We start from the raw sequence: 17235 nt of genomic DNA on the forward strand, positions 1-17235 counted from the left end.
CATTTTCAAGCCGGCAGGTTTTTTGTCCAAGACGCTCTTGTGGGAACATTCACTTGTCATTTTTTTATTCGCTAGGACACTTTTCTCCTCACCGACAGACCCATTAAGACCACAATCGACGGTGTAATTGTGGATGACGGCTTGTTTTGACGGTTTTTATCCGTCAACCAGAAAAATGCCTTAACTGGAGGAACCGAGAGAATTCTGACGCAAGGTTTTTGGGAGATTTTTTCTTTGTTGTCGTCTAAATGCCTGCTGAACTTCAGGTAAGACATTCTAGGGTGCTGATCAGATAAGATTGACAGTCAAGAAGGATTGCTGTACTCACTGTACATTTCACAATCACTTTTTGATAGGATAGGATAGGTATCATTGTTTTGTTTTTGTTTAAAATAGTGCGTTTCATGTAAATTTGCGCACAGAAAAGTGTGCAATAAGTTATTTTCTAGTGTAAAATGTTTTTTTTTTTACTGAAGATAAGCCAAACATGCAAAAAATAGTATAAAATAATAAGCAAAATCACACAAAAAATATACATTCTGTTGAAATGATGATTTGTGGTTCAAATTTTTAATCTAAGATGGAATAAAGACGTTAAATTCTATGCATTTTTTCCCGTTTTTACCATCAATTGAGTCTATTATTATTCTTTAAAAATACATGCTTTAGATGGTGATTAGTGTTTTATCTTTTAATTTATTTAACTTACCTTATATTATTTTACTCATTTATTCATAATTACATAGACACAATAACAATTGCTATTTCATTCCTTTTTCCTAACAAAAAAACTCTTACAACAACAATTATCTCATTTTTTTTTAAATTAAAAGTTTAAATAGATTAAACGTCATTCGTTAATATAAATATGATTTAAAATCCCAAAAGTTACATAATTGTCAGGAAAATCATATGAATAATAAACATGTAATTGCAGAGTGCGACCAAGCAGTGGCGCTGACGCCAAAAGTGTAGAGAAGAAGTAATCCGCGCATGCGTAGTGACATGTAAACACCGCCTGTGCTGTGTAGGCCGCTTGCCTGTCTGAGACGTTGTTGTCCACGTATTAGACGGCCGCAATGGCAGCCGGCCCACGTCAGGAGACACCCCGCTGTCGGCGTAGACGACTTTAAACCCGTCCCGGTGGAAAAGCGACGGGCGAAAAAAGAACCCAAACATTTTCCATAATTGTTTCTACGCAAAAAATGCCGCCGACGCTAACTTGATGTACGGGAAGCAAGCCAGGCGAGGCAGTCGGCGCTGTGTTAAAATCGCTTCAAGGTAAAGGAATATATTCCCATTTTCTCCTCCTAGGCTGTGTCTAATTGCTGGATGGCTCTCGAAAACTCGCTTTATTAGTTAATTATTCGGAAATATGAATTTATTGGAATGTTTTACGTGTTTATTGTTAGTTGCCTAGGCTAGTGAAGTACTTTTTTTTTTTTTCCTATACCCGGCTAAATTAAACCCACCTGTCTAATTTGCTAACTTGATTGCTAGGGGTATTAAAGTTATTTACTCGATGTTTGCACTATGGATGCCTGATGCTATTATACTATTTTATTTCAGTAGTCCAATAGTAAGGGAAATGTTTTTAAAATGGACTTATTCGAGTTCGTAAACTCAAGTTTAGTTGACTGGATCCAGTAAGCAAACGCAGTTAATTTTTCTAAGTCGAGGTTCTGGATCATTCCCGTTCAGATACGCCGTAAATTGATAGTTTGATTTACTCAAGTAATCTGATTAAGTCACTGGTATATGGCAATTGGGTTAAAAGATGTAGTTTTCAAAACAAATGTTTTTTTTCTCAGTATTAACTCAATGGCTGCCTTTGACGGTGGTAGATGTCCAATCCATTTGGACAGGGTCAATGGCAGTAGGGGTTAGGGTTGATTGTTAATGTTTTGTCCTAAAATCATAGAAAGCCACTGTTTAGATGATTAGTTCCATCTAGTGCATAAAATGAAGGGTCAACTTAAGCTTCTGGTGCAGGCCTTTTTCAATGATATTTAAATTATTTGCTGAATTTGGACCACAGGCTTTACACTACAGGTTATTTACAGCACTTTTTGAATGTTAGCTTGTTAGCATCTCGGTGATCATGTCAATCTTGGGATATTTTGCCAAAAGGAGACTTGAAAATTGTATTTTGAGAGATGAGAAGATGAATTGAACTAATGACAACCCCATCGCTTCTAATTGGATTGGACGTCTTACACCGTCATTGGAATGTAAAGGGGATCGTTCACACTAATGTAGACGCGTACCGGAAACATCACGCACTCAAGTGACTCGGCGTAACCCGAGTCAGAAGCGATTTTAACATCAAGTGGCAACATGTACTGACACTTTACACCACGTGTCAAAGTGGCGGCCTGGGGGCCAAATCTGGCCCGCTGCATCGTTTTGTATGGTCCGGGAAAGTCAATGATGAGTGCCGACTTTCTGTTTTAGGATCGAAATAAAATGAAGAGTATAGATGTATATTAAATTTCCTGATTTTCCCCATTCTTAATCAATAATTGTAATTTTTTAATCTTTTTTTTCCATTTTTATTTCCAAAATCCTTTTGTAAAATCTAAAAATATATTTACATTGTTTTAGATATTTAAAAAACGGAATATTCAGGGATTTTAATCCAATTCTTTTAATCCATTTATTAAAACAAATCTAAATATTTTATCTAAAATGATCCGTTCAAGCTTATACTTTAGCATGTTAGCAACAAGGTTTCAATAGTGGCGTATAAATAAGACTATTGATAAAATAAGTCTGTTCTTGTCAAATGGTTCATTGTAAATACTCATAAAACTGAATTAAACTCACTTTAAAAAAGGGAAACCAGTAAATAGATGCATCCATTCCAATCAAAATGGATTGGACACAAAATTCTAATGGCGGTGGGCACCAGTGGGGCGATTCCAGTACACCCACGGAATTTAAAGCATGGTAAACGTCGTCTGCCTTGTTGAACATTTGAAAGAAGGTTTTCTTTTCCGTGGACTTGCACATTAGCCATGCTCGCCGCGTCCCCCCCGAGACCCCCCACCCATCGCAGACCTCCATTCCGTCGTCTTTTCTTCTTCTTCTCTTCAAACTTTGCGACGTACAAAAGGCGGCCAGGCGGGATTTATGGGGAAGTCTCGGCAAAAGGAATGCACGACCATCACGACCACCTGGTGCCTTTGGGGGCGGGGTCAGAGTCAGCTGGGTGTCCTGCAGTGTTTTTTGGGGACTATAAAATTGATTGTTTGCTAAACAAAATTGAGCTAAAAACAACATTTTTCAGGTTAACAGTTTCTTTTACAAATTTGGGTTCCATTATACAAAATCAAGATCCAAGTTACCAAATCCCTCAAAAAATGTCAACATATTTCCAGTATACATTATTTTATTTTGAAATTGTCACTTTAGCATTGCATCTTGCTTGACAAAGCCTATTGCGCTATGCTGGCGTCCCATTAGCTCTTTTACAAAAACAATATTTTGACTTTTTTTTTTTTAACATATTTCTCTTTTGTTCTTGAGTTTGGTTAAATAAACATTATTTAAAATTAGTGGTGTGAATGATATGAATGATTTTGCAAGTTTTTTAGATGGGTTTACAGACATTTTTTGTATGCTAACGTTAGCTTCTTCCTTACAAAATATTTATTTGTGCTTGGTATTCTTTTCAATACATTAATACATCGGTTTCTTATCATTTTAGCTCATTTTTATGTCACGTTTTTCATACATTTGGTCATTTTTAAAGGTTTTATTGGTCTGTTGTTGTTGTTTTTTTAGGACAGTGGAACTTATTACAGAATTTACATACAAAGTACTACTCTATTTACAAAAAACAAATAAATAATCCAGAACCACTTCATTTAATAAATTTAGGACCCTTGTATATTTTAATCCATTTATTTTAGTTTTGTTTATGCAACTTCTCTTCCAAAAATTACGGTATTTTTAATAGTCGACATTTAAATTCCTCTGGCATTTATTGGTAGGAACTTCCTCTGACGAATAAGGCGCTATCTCCGCCGCAGTACTTTGACCCGCCACTATAAGCCAGTTAGCAATACTTTAACATCTCTTGGTGACAGAGTCCAAATCATATGTATTTTTTTTCTTCTTGACAGGTGGCGACAGACAAGGTTTCCGGTAGGCTAAGTTCTACTTTCTCATGGGTGAAGAAGTCGGTCGGTCAGATGGCTAGCCAGGTGGCCCCGCCCACATCCCTGCCCACCGCCGATTCCTCGCCGTCGTTGTTGTTATCGTCGTCGCCGGCTAAACTCAGCCCCGATGACGTGGAACTCCTCGCCAAGCTGGAGGAACAGAACAGGTGAGAAGAAAGGGGGCGGGGCAAAAACATTTTTTTGATGGAAAGAGCCATAAATAATTCATATTTTTAAAAGTATTAATCATTGAGAGCCATGCTCTGAATTTAAAAGTCAACATATATGAACATATTTGCATTTTTTTGGTTACTTTATCACTTTTAAAGTACTAAAAGTGTCTGAATTTTTTTGACAACATTGTTATGTTGTTGCTAATTAATGAGTATTAATGAGAAAATCCATGCTAAAGAGTATCATGATAAAAAAAACATGATTATAAGGCACTGGGGGTACTGTCAATACCATAATACCAACATACCACTCCTATTTCTGCGCTTTTTCACCAGCAGTTTCCATAGTTTACCTTACAGGTCAGTAGAGAGCCACATGTGGCTCCCGAGCCTTAGGTTTCTTACCCCTAGTACGTCTTTTTATGGGAACTGGGTCTTTTTTGTTAGGATTGGGGCAGTTGGTCAGTTTTCTGTGTTTGTTTTGCGGCGTTTTGAGGTCTTTGGACTCAGCAATAGCAGATAAAAAGTCCTCCGTGGTTTTGTTGGACGACACAAAGTCGTCCCGACGTCGTAGATGAGGAAAACGACATGAACTGGTCCCGGTATGGCCGCTTTTATACCTTTTTACTGGACTGGACTTGTCAATTGTTAGCCGAGTAGCTTATGTTTTTGTGTACTGACTCGGTATGGCTTGTTAAGAGTTAACATTAATGGAAATACTCATTGATTATTGTTATTTCTTAAACTTGAATTGAACTTTTACCCTTTATGATTGATGTACTTGCATGGTTAAGTGCTATACTTGCTAATTTTGCTTTATAAGCCTGGCGGGCCACATGCCCTAGGCTAAAATAGTGTTATCAGTGAAAGTATGAGAAGCATTCATATTTTTAACCCTTTTTAAAGATGGATAGTGATATGATTGGAAGCTTGTTAGTGATATTTTGACATGTTCACAAACCTGTTCCAACTCAGTTTAAATATTCTTCATAAATTGCATATAATTATTCATAATAGTAATCACAATAGTTATAATTTCTAAATTGATGTCAATTTAACTTTTGTATTTATTTACATATACTATGGTGATCTGCCGATAAGTTTTATAAAATAATATATTAGTACTTAACTTTAAATATCATTATACTTGTATAATGACAATTCAATTTTTCATTAGAACAGCATTGGTTCCCATTAACAACAATATAAAAATATTAATTAAATGACAATTTAATTTAAAAAAAGGAATTGGAACAAAGTATAGTTTGTATTTCATGTCACTATATTAAATTCATTGACTATTTTTGTTCTTAAACAGATTTTTATGGGATTTTCAATGATGGTTGTTGCTTGTGGCTTGACTTTTTGTAGCAGTCTAGTCCAAAGTCACCCATTTGTTTGCGTTTGAGTTTGATATGGGGCCTTCCTTCCCCTTTTTGTCGAACTGGTCGCGTGAGCCCAGTAGGAAGCTCTCCTGTTCCGCCCACGCCGGCCAGATGCAGCTGAAACCCGACCGCCGCCTGACGTCAACTCTGTACTTGATGTTTTTCCAAATTGAGGAAGCTTTTTTCCCCCCCCTTATCACTGGAAATGCAGGCAAGCGTAGATATTATATCAATTCTAAAACTCCCTTAATAATGACTTACAATGGAGAGGCAGACCCAGATTAATAAAATACTTTACATACATAAAATACTATTAATTAAAGATTGGTCGATCCCTCTCGGCTCCCCCACCCAAAGTGGATTGGATGCCATTCATACCTAAAAATCTAAACCAATACTTTTATTTGTATTAGTAGTAGGATTGGTAGTAGGATTGGTAGTAGGATTGGTAGTGGGATTGGTAGTAGTATTAGTAGTAGTATTCATATTAGTAGTATTAGTGGTATTAGTAGTATTATGATTGTAGTAGTATTAGTATTAGTCATAGTAGTATTGGTAGTAGTATTAGTAGTAGTATTCATATTAGTAGTATTAGTGGTATTAGTAGTATTATGATTGTAGTAGTATTAGTATTAGTCATAGTAGTATTGGTAGTAGTATTGGTAGTAGTATTGGTAGTAGTATTGGTAGTAGTATTGGTAGTAGTATTGGTAGTAGTATTGGTAGTAGTATTGGTAGTAGTATTGGTAGTAGTATTGGTAGTAGTATTGGTAGTAGTATTGGTAGTAGTATTGGTAGTAAGTAGTATTGGTAGTAGTATTGGTAGTAAGTAGTATTGGTAGTAGTATTGGTAGTAGTATTGGTAGTAGTATTGGTAGTAGTATTGGTAGTAGTATTGGTAGTAGTATTGGTAGTAGTATTGGTAGTAGTATTAGTAGTAGTATTAGTAGTAGTATTAGTATGAGTATTATTAGCTTTAGTATGAGTATGAGTATTATTAGCTTTAGTATGAGTATTAGTATTATGTAGTAGTAGTAGTAGTATTCATATTAGTAGTATTAGTAGTATTAGTATTGTTGTTATTCTTAATATTTTTGCCTGATTCTGATCTTCTGAAAATAACGCGATCCGATTTCCGATAGATCCTGACACAATCTCAGATCGGTACGAAAAATCTAAATTCAACTTTTGTTTTTGTAAAACTACTTGCAACAGATTCAACCAATACTTTCAATACATTTGAGCCAAAGATGCCTTTAGAATACATTGATTTAAAAAAAAAAATGATCCAAACAATTTGACGATGAATTCCACCTGCTTGATGTCATGGCAGACTTCTGGAGACGGACAGCAAATCCCTACGCTCCATGAACGGCTCGCGGAGGAACAGCGGTTCCTCGCTGGTGTCCAGTTCTTCGGCCTCCTCCAACCTCTCGCACCTGGAGGAGGACTCCTGGATCCTTTGGGGGCGCATCGTCAACGAGTGGGAGGACGTCCGTAAGAAGAAGGAGAAGCAACTCAAGGTCAGTCTTTAAAGCCATGGACTCAATTCAAGACTTTTTGCACGGCAGCGTGCTCGTAACATACCATAAAACTATTTAAATGAACTTGGATTATGATGTAAACACTTAAAAATAAGATTAATCTAACCTTACACTAAACTTTATTCTAATTTTGCTTGAAATTTTGATACCTTTCTTGGCTCTATTAGCCCCGCCTCCACCTTGACTTTCAGATGCAACCTATCGGGGGTTGTTTACTTTTGTTTTCCCTTCACAATATTCCCAAAATGATGCACAAAAATGTCCTCAAAATAAGTTAATGCACAACTACTTACCAACCACAAGTACTATATACACTCCTCTCATATTAGCGAACAAGCTCCGCCATTTGCAATGAAAAAACACTGAAAAAATGCTCAAATATAGAGCTTAGATTCTAAAAAAATATTAATTTTTTTAAATACTTGGGTCGATTTAAACTAAAAATACACATAACTCTGGTATTTACTGTAATCTATTTCCTGCTACTATTTTTGTACCAAGCTGTTCTGTCCTGTGTCCTTCACCATCTTCTTTTAGCTAAAGCTAATTATAGCGCAACTCAACAAGTATGCTAGTGTTGACACCTGATACCAACATGACAGAGATAGAGATGTCCAATCTGTTTAAACTGGGACATCTGGTTGGTTGAATGATGATCAAGCAATGAGTTAATGTCATCCAAGTATAGGTTGAAGAAATGTGTATATAAGTACTCTTCATAGCAGGAAAGAGAAGTGCCCAATCAGCACAGGAAGTTTCTTCATCACACAATGTGTCAGCAGTATATCATGGAAACAAACATTCACATGTTATAATAACATCATGGCGGATTCTTATATTTCTTCATTATGTATTCATCATAACATTTGAGGGAAGCACTAGGACGTAATAGTTTAGATTTGTCATCGGGTTAGAAAGATTGGAAAAACATTAGGGGGAAAAATGCAGTGTTTTTAGACGGTCTAATGCATGGGGTGGGCAAACTACGGCCCGCGGGCCATATACGGACCCGTTAGGTGTTTTATTCGGGCTCGCCGACGTTGTCCAAATTTTTTTTTTCCCAAGATGGCGCTGTCCACTCTTCTTTGTATTTTTGTGTTTTTAAGCCCCTCTATTTTTTTAAATGACATTTTAATATTTCTTAATACATTCCTTTTGACTTTACTTTGTACTTTATACTTTTGAGTTTACTTTATATTTTATACTTTTGACTACTTTGTATTTTATACTTTTGACTTGACTTTGTACTTTATACTTTTTTCACTTTATTGATGATTGATGAGTATATGTTAATACTTTAGTCATTTTTTTTCTGTTTATATTTCATATGTACTGTTAACGGAGGCACTTTTTCATATGTATCGTATCTTATCCTGACAAATTCTGTCAAATTTTTAAAGTCAATGTGGCCCCCGGGCCCAAAAGTTTGCCCACCCTTGGTCTAATGCATTTTCTGGGTATTGGATCGGAATATTTGGCAGATTCTGAAAACTAGGAAACTCGAATCTGCAGTCACATGCAAAAAAAATATGTTATCGGGACGTCCTTGAAAATAAAAATACATTGTTCCACTTTGCTTCCAGGATCTGGTCCGAAAAGGGATCCCGCACCACTTCCGCGCCATCGTGTGGCAGCTCCTGTGCAACGCCCAGAACATGACCATCAAGGACCAGTACTCGGAACTCTTGAAGATGACGTCGCCGTGCGAGAAGCTGATTCGTCGAGACATCGCCCGAACGTATCCCGAGCATGACTTCTTCAAGGAGAAGGACAGTCTGGGCCAGGAAGTCCTTTTCAACGTCATGAAGGTAAATAAAACGTTAAGTAATTGTAAAATTTTAAGGCAATTTTCAGGGTGCGACTTATATACGAGAAAATACCGTACTTCAAAATAAAATACATCTACATTTTTGTATATTATTCTATTCAGCCTTGTTGTTGCCTTTTAATATTTTCTTTGATATTTTTTATGACTTTCTAAAATACGCGTCTGTTATTTATTTTGGATTTTATAAAATAAAATCCCTCCATTAATGCGCCCTATTCTCCAGTGCGACTTGTATATTTCATACATCATGTACCGTATTTTCCCATATATAAGGCGCACCGGATTAGAAGGCGCACTTTCTATTTTGGAGAAAATGTAAGACTTTTAAGTGCGCCTTATAGTGGTGAAAATACGGTAATTGCTATTGACTTCCAGGTATGAAGCACTCACTACTTCACAGTCACCTCTAGAGCCAGCCGTTGTTGATGTTTTCGATTGTTTTGGTATAAAATCTTGCAGTGGGGGAGGAGCTATATGATGGAAGATTTTGTCAACTAAGATCTGCATATTTAACAGTATTGTTTCAGTTCAAGCGTTTGTGTTTTTTTTAATATCCCACAATGGTGGTTTTTGGTTTTCTGTTTTTTTCCATATATAAGGCGCACTGGATTATAAGGCGCACTGTCTATTTTGGAGAAAATTTAAGACTTAAGTGCGCCTTATAGTCGTGAAAATACGGTAATTGATGTTTTTCATATGGTGGTGTTTTTATTTATTAATTTTTGTCGGTTTTCTTCAGGCCTACTCCCTAGTGGACCGCGAGGTGGGTTATTGTCAAGGCAGTGCTTTTATTGTGGGGCTGCTGCTGATGCAGGTGAGGAGTGAGCACTTGCTGTGCTGACATAAAAGACAGATATTAAAGACAGAGATATTAACCATGATTTGGCTTTCCAGATGCCCGAGGAAGAAGCATTTTGCGTCTTTGTCAAGTTGATGCAAGACTACAGGCTACGCGAGCTCTTCAAACCTAGCATGGCTGAACTGGGACTCTGCATGTACCAGTTTGAGAGCATGATTCAGGTAGGAAAAATGCATAAAATTAAAAAAATATATATCCTAAACTTGATTTTATATAACATTTTTATTTAGGGTGAGTGAGTTGAAACAATATTAAGACAGAATAATTTATTTCCATTTCAGCTAAAATGTAGGAAACCTATTTAAAGGGAAATTATTAATATTAAAATGATAAAGGAATTTCAAAAGTTAATATTTTTGGAAAATCTTGCACTAAAAATAATACTAGCTGGACTATGATAATAATATTGATAGTTGATGAATATTTAAGATTTTTTTTTAAATGGTAGGAAGAAGGAAAAAAATAAAAAATATCAAAAAATAATAATTCATTAGAAAAATAGTACCGTTCTTTAAATTGTATATATTTTATTTCCAGAAAGGTTCCAGACTCAATCAAATATAATCATGGCAATACAACAAATATTAGTCATTCAAACATAGTTAAGAGATTTGCGGATTTTTTTGGGGAAATAAAAATACAAAAATTACACTGAAACAGCATATTTTACAGTATTTTTTGTTATAACATGAATTTCACTCTCTCTACCTGTATTGTTTATGGTGTACTGTATACAAGGAGGTAAAAAAATGATATAATAATAATAATTTTTAAAAATAATTTAAAAAAAATAATAAAAATATTTTTTTAAAAAATTACAAATAATTTAAACAAAAATTTAAAATAATTTTAAAAAATAATAATTTAAATTTATTTTTTTAAATAATTAAAAATATTTTTCTTAAATTTTTTTTTAATTCAATTCAAATTAAGCACTTTTAAAGGGAAATCCCTACTTTGCGGAAATTCAATTATCGCGGGTGGTCCCGGTCCCCATTAACCGCGATAACCGAGGGAACACTGTATTATCATCTTGCTATCAAATGTGATGACACACTATTTTTTTATCAAATAGCACGATGACACAGCATTTTTTAAATCAAATAATAGAACTAAATTTTGAATTTTTGCACTCATCTTTCCAGGAGCACCTCCCCGAGCTCCACCTACACTTCCAAGCTCAAAGCTTCCACACCTCCATGTACGCCTCCTCCTGGTTCCTTACCATCTTCCTCACCTCCTTCCCGCTACCCGTGGCTACACGGATATTCGACATCTTCATGTGTGAGGTGCGTACTTTACCAACTCTAAAACCGGAACTCCGATAAGACTAAAAATAAACGCTTTGTTAGGGCCTGGAGATCGTATTCCGAGTGGGGTTGGCCATCTTGCAGATGAACCAAGCCGAGCTCATCCAGTTGGACATGGAAGGAATGTTACAGGTGGACACTTTTCGGCTCTTGTACTGACCGGGTGGTCTTTTTTGGGGGGCGGAGTTAACTCAAACCTACTTTTTTTGGCGCAGCATTTTCAGAGGGTCATTCCTCGGCAACTGGACGGAGGTCCCGACAAAGTTATTTTGGCGGCCTATCAGTTCAAGTACAACACCAAGAAGATGAAAAAGTAAGTCCGCTTAAAAGTATTTTTCGGGATAAATATCTATAACATGTATAGGACAATTTTTTTTAATCTAAAACCAAGAGCCGATTCATTTTAAGTTAAAAAATTGTAAAATGGCTAAAAGGTATTTGTTAATATTGCAGTATTTATGATAAATTTGGCCAAAATAAAACCCATCTCGTTGGTTAAAGACAAAAAAATAGTAGTAGTCTTATTGATATATTATTTGTAGATTCAGCCAAACTATGTAAAAAAGCTAAATTTATAGTCCAAAAATTAGATATATTTGACTCATTCACTGCTATTGATGGCTAAAGATGTCCATTTTTTGCAATGGGTGGGATTAGCTAGTAAACTAAAGTAAACTAAAGTAAACTAAAGTAAACTAAAGTAAACTAAAGTAAACTAAAGTAAACTAAAGTAAACTAAAGTAAACTAAAGTAAACTAAAGTAAACTAAAGTAAACTAAAGTAAACTAAAGTAAACTAAAGTAAACTAAAGTACACTAAAGTACACTAAAGTACACTAAAGTACACTAAAGTACACTAAAGTACACTAAAGTACACTAAAGTACACTAAAGTACACTAAAGTACACTAAAGTACACTAAAGTACACTAAAGTACACTAAAGTACACTAAAGTACACTAAAGTACACTAAAGTACACTAAAGTACACTAAAGTACACTAAAGTACACTAAAGTACACTAAAGTACACTAAAGTACACTAAAGTACACTAAAGTACACTAAAGTACACTAAAGTACACTAAAGTACACTAAAGTACACTAAAGTACACTAAAGTACACTAAAGTACACTAAAGTACACTAAAGTACACTAAAGTACACTAAAGTACACTAAAGTACACTAAAGTACACTAAAGTACACTAAAGTACACTAAAGTACACTAAAGTACACTAAAGTACACTAAAGTACACTAAAGTAATCTAAAGTACACTAAAGTACAAGTTAACTCTATTGCTGTCAATGGCACCCCAGGAGTTAAACCTATGTGGCTCTATGTATACTATTTGATACATTATTTTTTTAGCATAATTAAAGAAAACTACAACAAAAATATATAAATAAACATAACATATATTTTTTATTTTTCCCTCCTTTTGGACCAATAATAACTGCCATTTCTAAGAATTGCAATACATACAATAAAATACATTGAAGAGAAATTAAAAAAAAAACCAATTCTGACTTGAACTTTGTCTCCCACTTGTGGCCAAATAGTGAAATGCAGTTCTACATCTTATATTTTTTTACCTCTCCTCAGGTTAGAAAAGGAATACACTACCATTAAGACCAAAGAAATGGAAGAGCAGGTGGAAATCAAGGTGAGTTTAGATGACTACTTTCCGCCATTTTGGATCAAAATTTTTATTTTCTTATTTTTATTTTTTTTTAAATCAATTTTTAAAACCCAATTCCCCTTATTTTTCAGAGGCTACGCACAGAAAACCGTTTACTGAAGCAGAGGATCGACACGCTGGAAAAGGTGAGTTTTGGCGCCGTGAGTCGGTCGCCACGGCGACGCCACTAACCGATGGCATGTCGGGTTTGCGCCACGTCCCCACCAAGCGAGCATGAGGCGGGTGGGCAGTTTCTAACTCAGTCCGTCCGGTTGCCGCTGAGCTCTTCATCACATTTAAAACATTTTTAAAAAAAATCACTAACGCCATCCAACGTGGAACCTCGTTTTTTTTACTCATTTATTTTTTTGCGATCCCTTGTGTCTCGTCCTCTTCTGGTCGTTTTCTAACTTTTCCCATCTTTTTTTTCCTCTCACATCTTGCATGTAATGTTCCTTTTTGCACCCCGGGATGGAAATATTTAGAATAGTGTTTCCCAACCATTATTGTGCCAAAAAATATATTTTTTTCATGATAAAATATCAGATAAACTCGTTCTATAACAGATTGGATGTACATTTCAAAACCTGATCTTTTTTTTTGCTGATTCCAATCCTATAAAAATGACAAAATTAATTGGTTGCAATACTTTTTTTGTAAATTGAACATTTTGTAAGTAGACGTGTACTTTATATGTAAATTCTCTTATTTTTTGCACGGTCACTTAATTACCAACTAAACCCTTTAAAATTGGCCAAAAAAAAAATCGAAAATCCATTTTTTTTGCCTGGCTATTTTAACTCATCATGACAATTCATTTTTTAATGTAATATTTCTTACTCATTAAAAAAGGAAACTTTAAAAACATTCAAAAATTAGATAAAATTGAGCTTTGTATTTGTAAAAATAGCCATTATTCTTTCATTTTTTGTGTTTTTGGCAGATATTTTGGACAAATACAAAAAATACACTCTTCACGGACCTAATAGCACTTTAAAGTATTTTTTTTTGTATTTAAGGCACAAATTGGTGGGGAATCACTGACTTAGGAGGTCGAAATGAACATTGCATGACTTATTTCTGAAAAGCAAAGACAAATCATGACAAATCTGCGGTGTGTGCTTTAAACTTTGGTCTGGATTGTGTTTCTCTCCCTCTCTCTCTTTTTTTGTGGATATCTCTGTTTTTTGTAGGAAAGTGCTTCCTTGGCAGATAGATTGATCCAGGTATTATTTTGCTTTCACCCTTATTCTTTCACGATAGTCTGTCCGTCCATTTCCTTTATTTCGCATGCCAAATTTTGGGAGAAATGACACTGAAATTATGAAAAAAAACTGCTCGAGGGTTTTGTAATAAGTGCATGAAATCCTCACAAATGACAGAAATTAATGTAAAAAGTTCAATTTGACTTGAATAAGGAAGTGCCCCTTTTGGCCTTTAGGGGGTAGTAGTGTGTCAAGATAGAATTATTTTCATTAGGGAAAAAATGGTGTTGATTGGGTTTACTTAACGCAAGAATTATGATTATATTTTTATGTAATGTTTTTGTTAAATTTAAAATTACCATAATACAATATTTTACGGCTCCCATTTGATAACCAATCGTGCAAAAGTTCTTAATATGACACACTAAACACTTTTTAAAAGATTAAAATTATAGATTTTTTGGTGAAATTGGGTGAAATGGCGTTATTTTTTTAGGTGGCTCAGAATTAGGTAAAAAAATTATAATTATTGGGTTTTTGTGGAATGTAAAATGGTTTACTTCCTTAGCTGCCATTAAGGGTGGGAGACATAGTAAATGTCCAAAAAAAAATTGTGACTAAAATAGCTCAATTTGTGGCATTGGGTGACCAAGTTTACCGTATTTTCTGGACTATAAGTCGCACTGGCCAAAAAATGCACAATTTACAACACATAAGTCGCACTGGAGTGGGTATAAGTCATATTTTTGGGGGAAATTTATTTGATAAAATCCAAACACCAAAAAACAAAAATGTCATCTTGAAAGGCAATTTAAAATTAAAATAAAATAGAGAACAACACGTTGAAGAAGTGTTAATGTCAGTCACGGTGTAACATATTAAGAGTTATTCAAATAATGCTAGCATTCAAAAACATGCTAACAAATTTACCAAACAATCAATTTCACTCCAATTCACTAAATCCAATAAAATCTTCATCCTCACTATCACTTTTAAAAAACTCCCCCAATAATAAAAAATGCATTAATAATAATAATTTCACACAAAATTTCAAACTATGAAAAAAACGGCGACCTATAATCCGCAAAATACGGTAATTGATGCCAAAATGATGTAAAATCAAGATGATATTATTCCTAATCTTGCTAATCTTGCCCAATCTTCTTCACCCGCATTTTCCTTTCCTGCCATGCTGACCTTTGCCCCTTTCCCCCCTTGCCCCGGGTGGTTTTTTTGCGTACTAAGGGCCAAGTGACCCGGGCTCAGGAGGCGGAGGAAAACTATCTGGTCAAGCGGGAGTTGGCCACGCTAAAACAGCAAAGCGAGGAGGCGGGCTCTCATTTGGAGCAGGCCCAAAATACCATCCGCCAGCTTCAGCAGCAGCCGCCACTTGGGGTAAGAATGGACGCTAGGTGGCGCTGTGGTGGTTCGTAGTTCTCAGCCATGCTGCCAATTCAGTGTAAACTCATTTTGTAGTAGTAATATGTAGTAGTGATAATGTAATAATGTAGTAGAGACTCGGTTTACAAAAAAAATGTGTATTTATTTTTTTTTTTTTATGGTTTTGAAAGAAAATGTGGGATTCTGGATTGTGGAAAAGTCTTAATTTTTTTTGCAGATTTTTTTTCGAGAATTACAAATTTTTTATTTTTTTAATGATTTTCTCGTAGATTTTTTTTGTTGCAATTTTGCATTTTATGATTATTGTTTTGTTAATATATCTAGGAAATGGTATGAAATGAGGCGACTGCTTTTTTAGTGTATTTTTTATTTTTTTTACTGTGTCAAATTTGATTTTAGTCATTTTTCAAATTTATTTAATTCTTAACTCATTAACTCTACATTTTAACTTTTTTGTCGGGTGTTTTTACTTCAATTGAACCCAATTTTCATTAAGCTCCGCCCTTTCCCCCCGAGATCCCCCCCTACACGCTTACAAATGTCTTCACACCCCACATAATCCCGTTAAAATATTCACGAGCAACCCATGCATCTTTTCCATAATATCCCATTTAAATGATTTATTCATGTGTTTTCTTGTCATCACCAGAAGGGGGCGCTTCGTTGCTCGGAGGAGGCGGTACTACAACTGGAGCGAGAGCTGGTGCAGGCGCGGCTCAAGGAGGCGGAGTCTCAGTGTGCTCTCAAGGAGATGCAGGACAAGATCCTGGACATGGAGAAGGTTTTTAAAGATAATATTACAAGCTTTTATATTAGCTTTGTATTTGAAATTCACCTTAAATTGATGCCAAAGTGAGTTTTAACCATAGAATAGAAGCCTGGCGCCCCATCAGGCTTATAATAGGTCTTATTTTTTTCTTCTCTGCCCATATTTTAGCGCAATACGTCACTACCAGACGACACCAACGTGGTTCGACTGCAGGAGGAGCTGATGGCCGTGACACTTCGGGAGACTCAGGCGTTGGCGGGCCTAAAGGAACAGCGGCAGCAGGTTCGAGACCTGGAAGACCACTGGCAGGTAGGAAGCATACCTATAGATCCTTACTATTCCCTACTTTGGAATGACATTGGCAACAATGGATTGGATAACTTTATTCGTTCCGTATTTGGGAAATTTCGTTGTCACGGTAGCAAGAGGGGGAGAATACAGACACAGCAAAAGACATTGTAGATCAGGGGTGTCGAACTCCCTTTGGTCTGCGGGCCGAATACAGCTTAATTTGAGATCAAGCCAGTAAACTTATTGCAAAATGACATAGAACTAACAATAAGCCCACTTTTTTCCACTTTTGTATTAGTAACTAATACTAATAATTAGTGCAAAGAATGAGTAAATTATCAAAATGTTTATTAACAGAATTTTCCTTTTACATTATGAACAATATATTATGAACAAGAGAATAACATAAGAACATAAATAAATGTCAATTCATGTTGTCTGCACGTACTAAAACACTGCGCCCCTAGCGGATAATACAAGAACTACACATTTTTAAAGAAAATTCAGATTTTTTTTTATACAATGCAGCTTTCTTCCCCGGGCTGTACCAAACCACCAGACGGGCCAGATCCGGCCCGCGGGCCGTATGTTTGCCACCCCTGCTGTAAATACATGAAAATCTTATCTTATCCATGCTC

The 17235-nt window shown here is 35.5% G+C and overlaps 1 protein-coding gene across 1 annotated transcript in view; it reads left to right on the plus strand.

The window, feature by feature from the left end:
• The window catches only part of LOC144196627 (ecotropic viral integration site 5 protein homolog), a 27204-nt gene continuing 9969 nt past the window's right edge, over window positions 1-17235 (plus strand). Inside the window, exons 1-15 of the mRNA XM_077716980.1 lie at window positions 1-266; window positions 4128-4330; window positions 7055-7244; window positions 8849-9073; window positions 9833-9907; window positions 9988-10113; window positions 11098-11241; window positions 11305-11394; window positions 11478-11575; window positions 12856-12916; window positions 13024-13077; window positions 14125-14157; window positions 15382-15531; window positions 16187-16318; window positions 16475-16615. Coding sequence (XP_077573106.1) covers window positions 249-266; window positions 4128-4330; window positions 7055-7244; window positions 8849-9073; window positions 9833-9907; window positions 9988-10113; window positions 11098-11241; window positions 11305-11394; window positions 11478-11575; window positions 12856-12916; window positions 13024-13077; window positions 14125-14157; window positions 15382-15531; window positions 16187-16318; window positions 16475-16615 — 1740 coding nt within the window. The 5' untranslated portion in view covers window positions 1-248. The remainder of the gene's footprint in view (window positions 267-4127; window positions 4331-7054; window positions 7245-8848; window positions 9074-9832; window positions 9908-9987; window positions 10114-11097; window positions 11242-11304; window positions 11395-11477; window positions 11576-12855; window positions 12917-13023; window positions 13078-14124; window positions 14158-15381; window positions 15532-16186; window positions 16319-16474; window positions 16616-17235) is intronic.

This window comes from Stigmatopora nigra, chromosome 5, assembly GCF_051989575.1.
Source record: "Stigmatopora nigra isolate UIUO_SnigA chromosome 5, RoL_Snig_1.1, whole genome shotgun sequence".
In the NCBI taxonomy this organism is placed as follows: Eukaryota; Metazoa; Chordata; class Actinopteri; order Syngnathiformes; family Syngnathidae; genus Stigmatopora; species Stigmatopora nigra.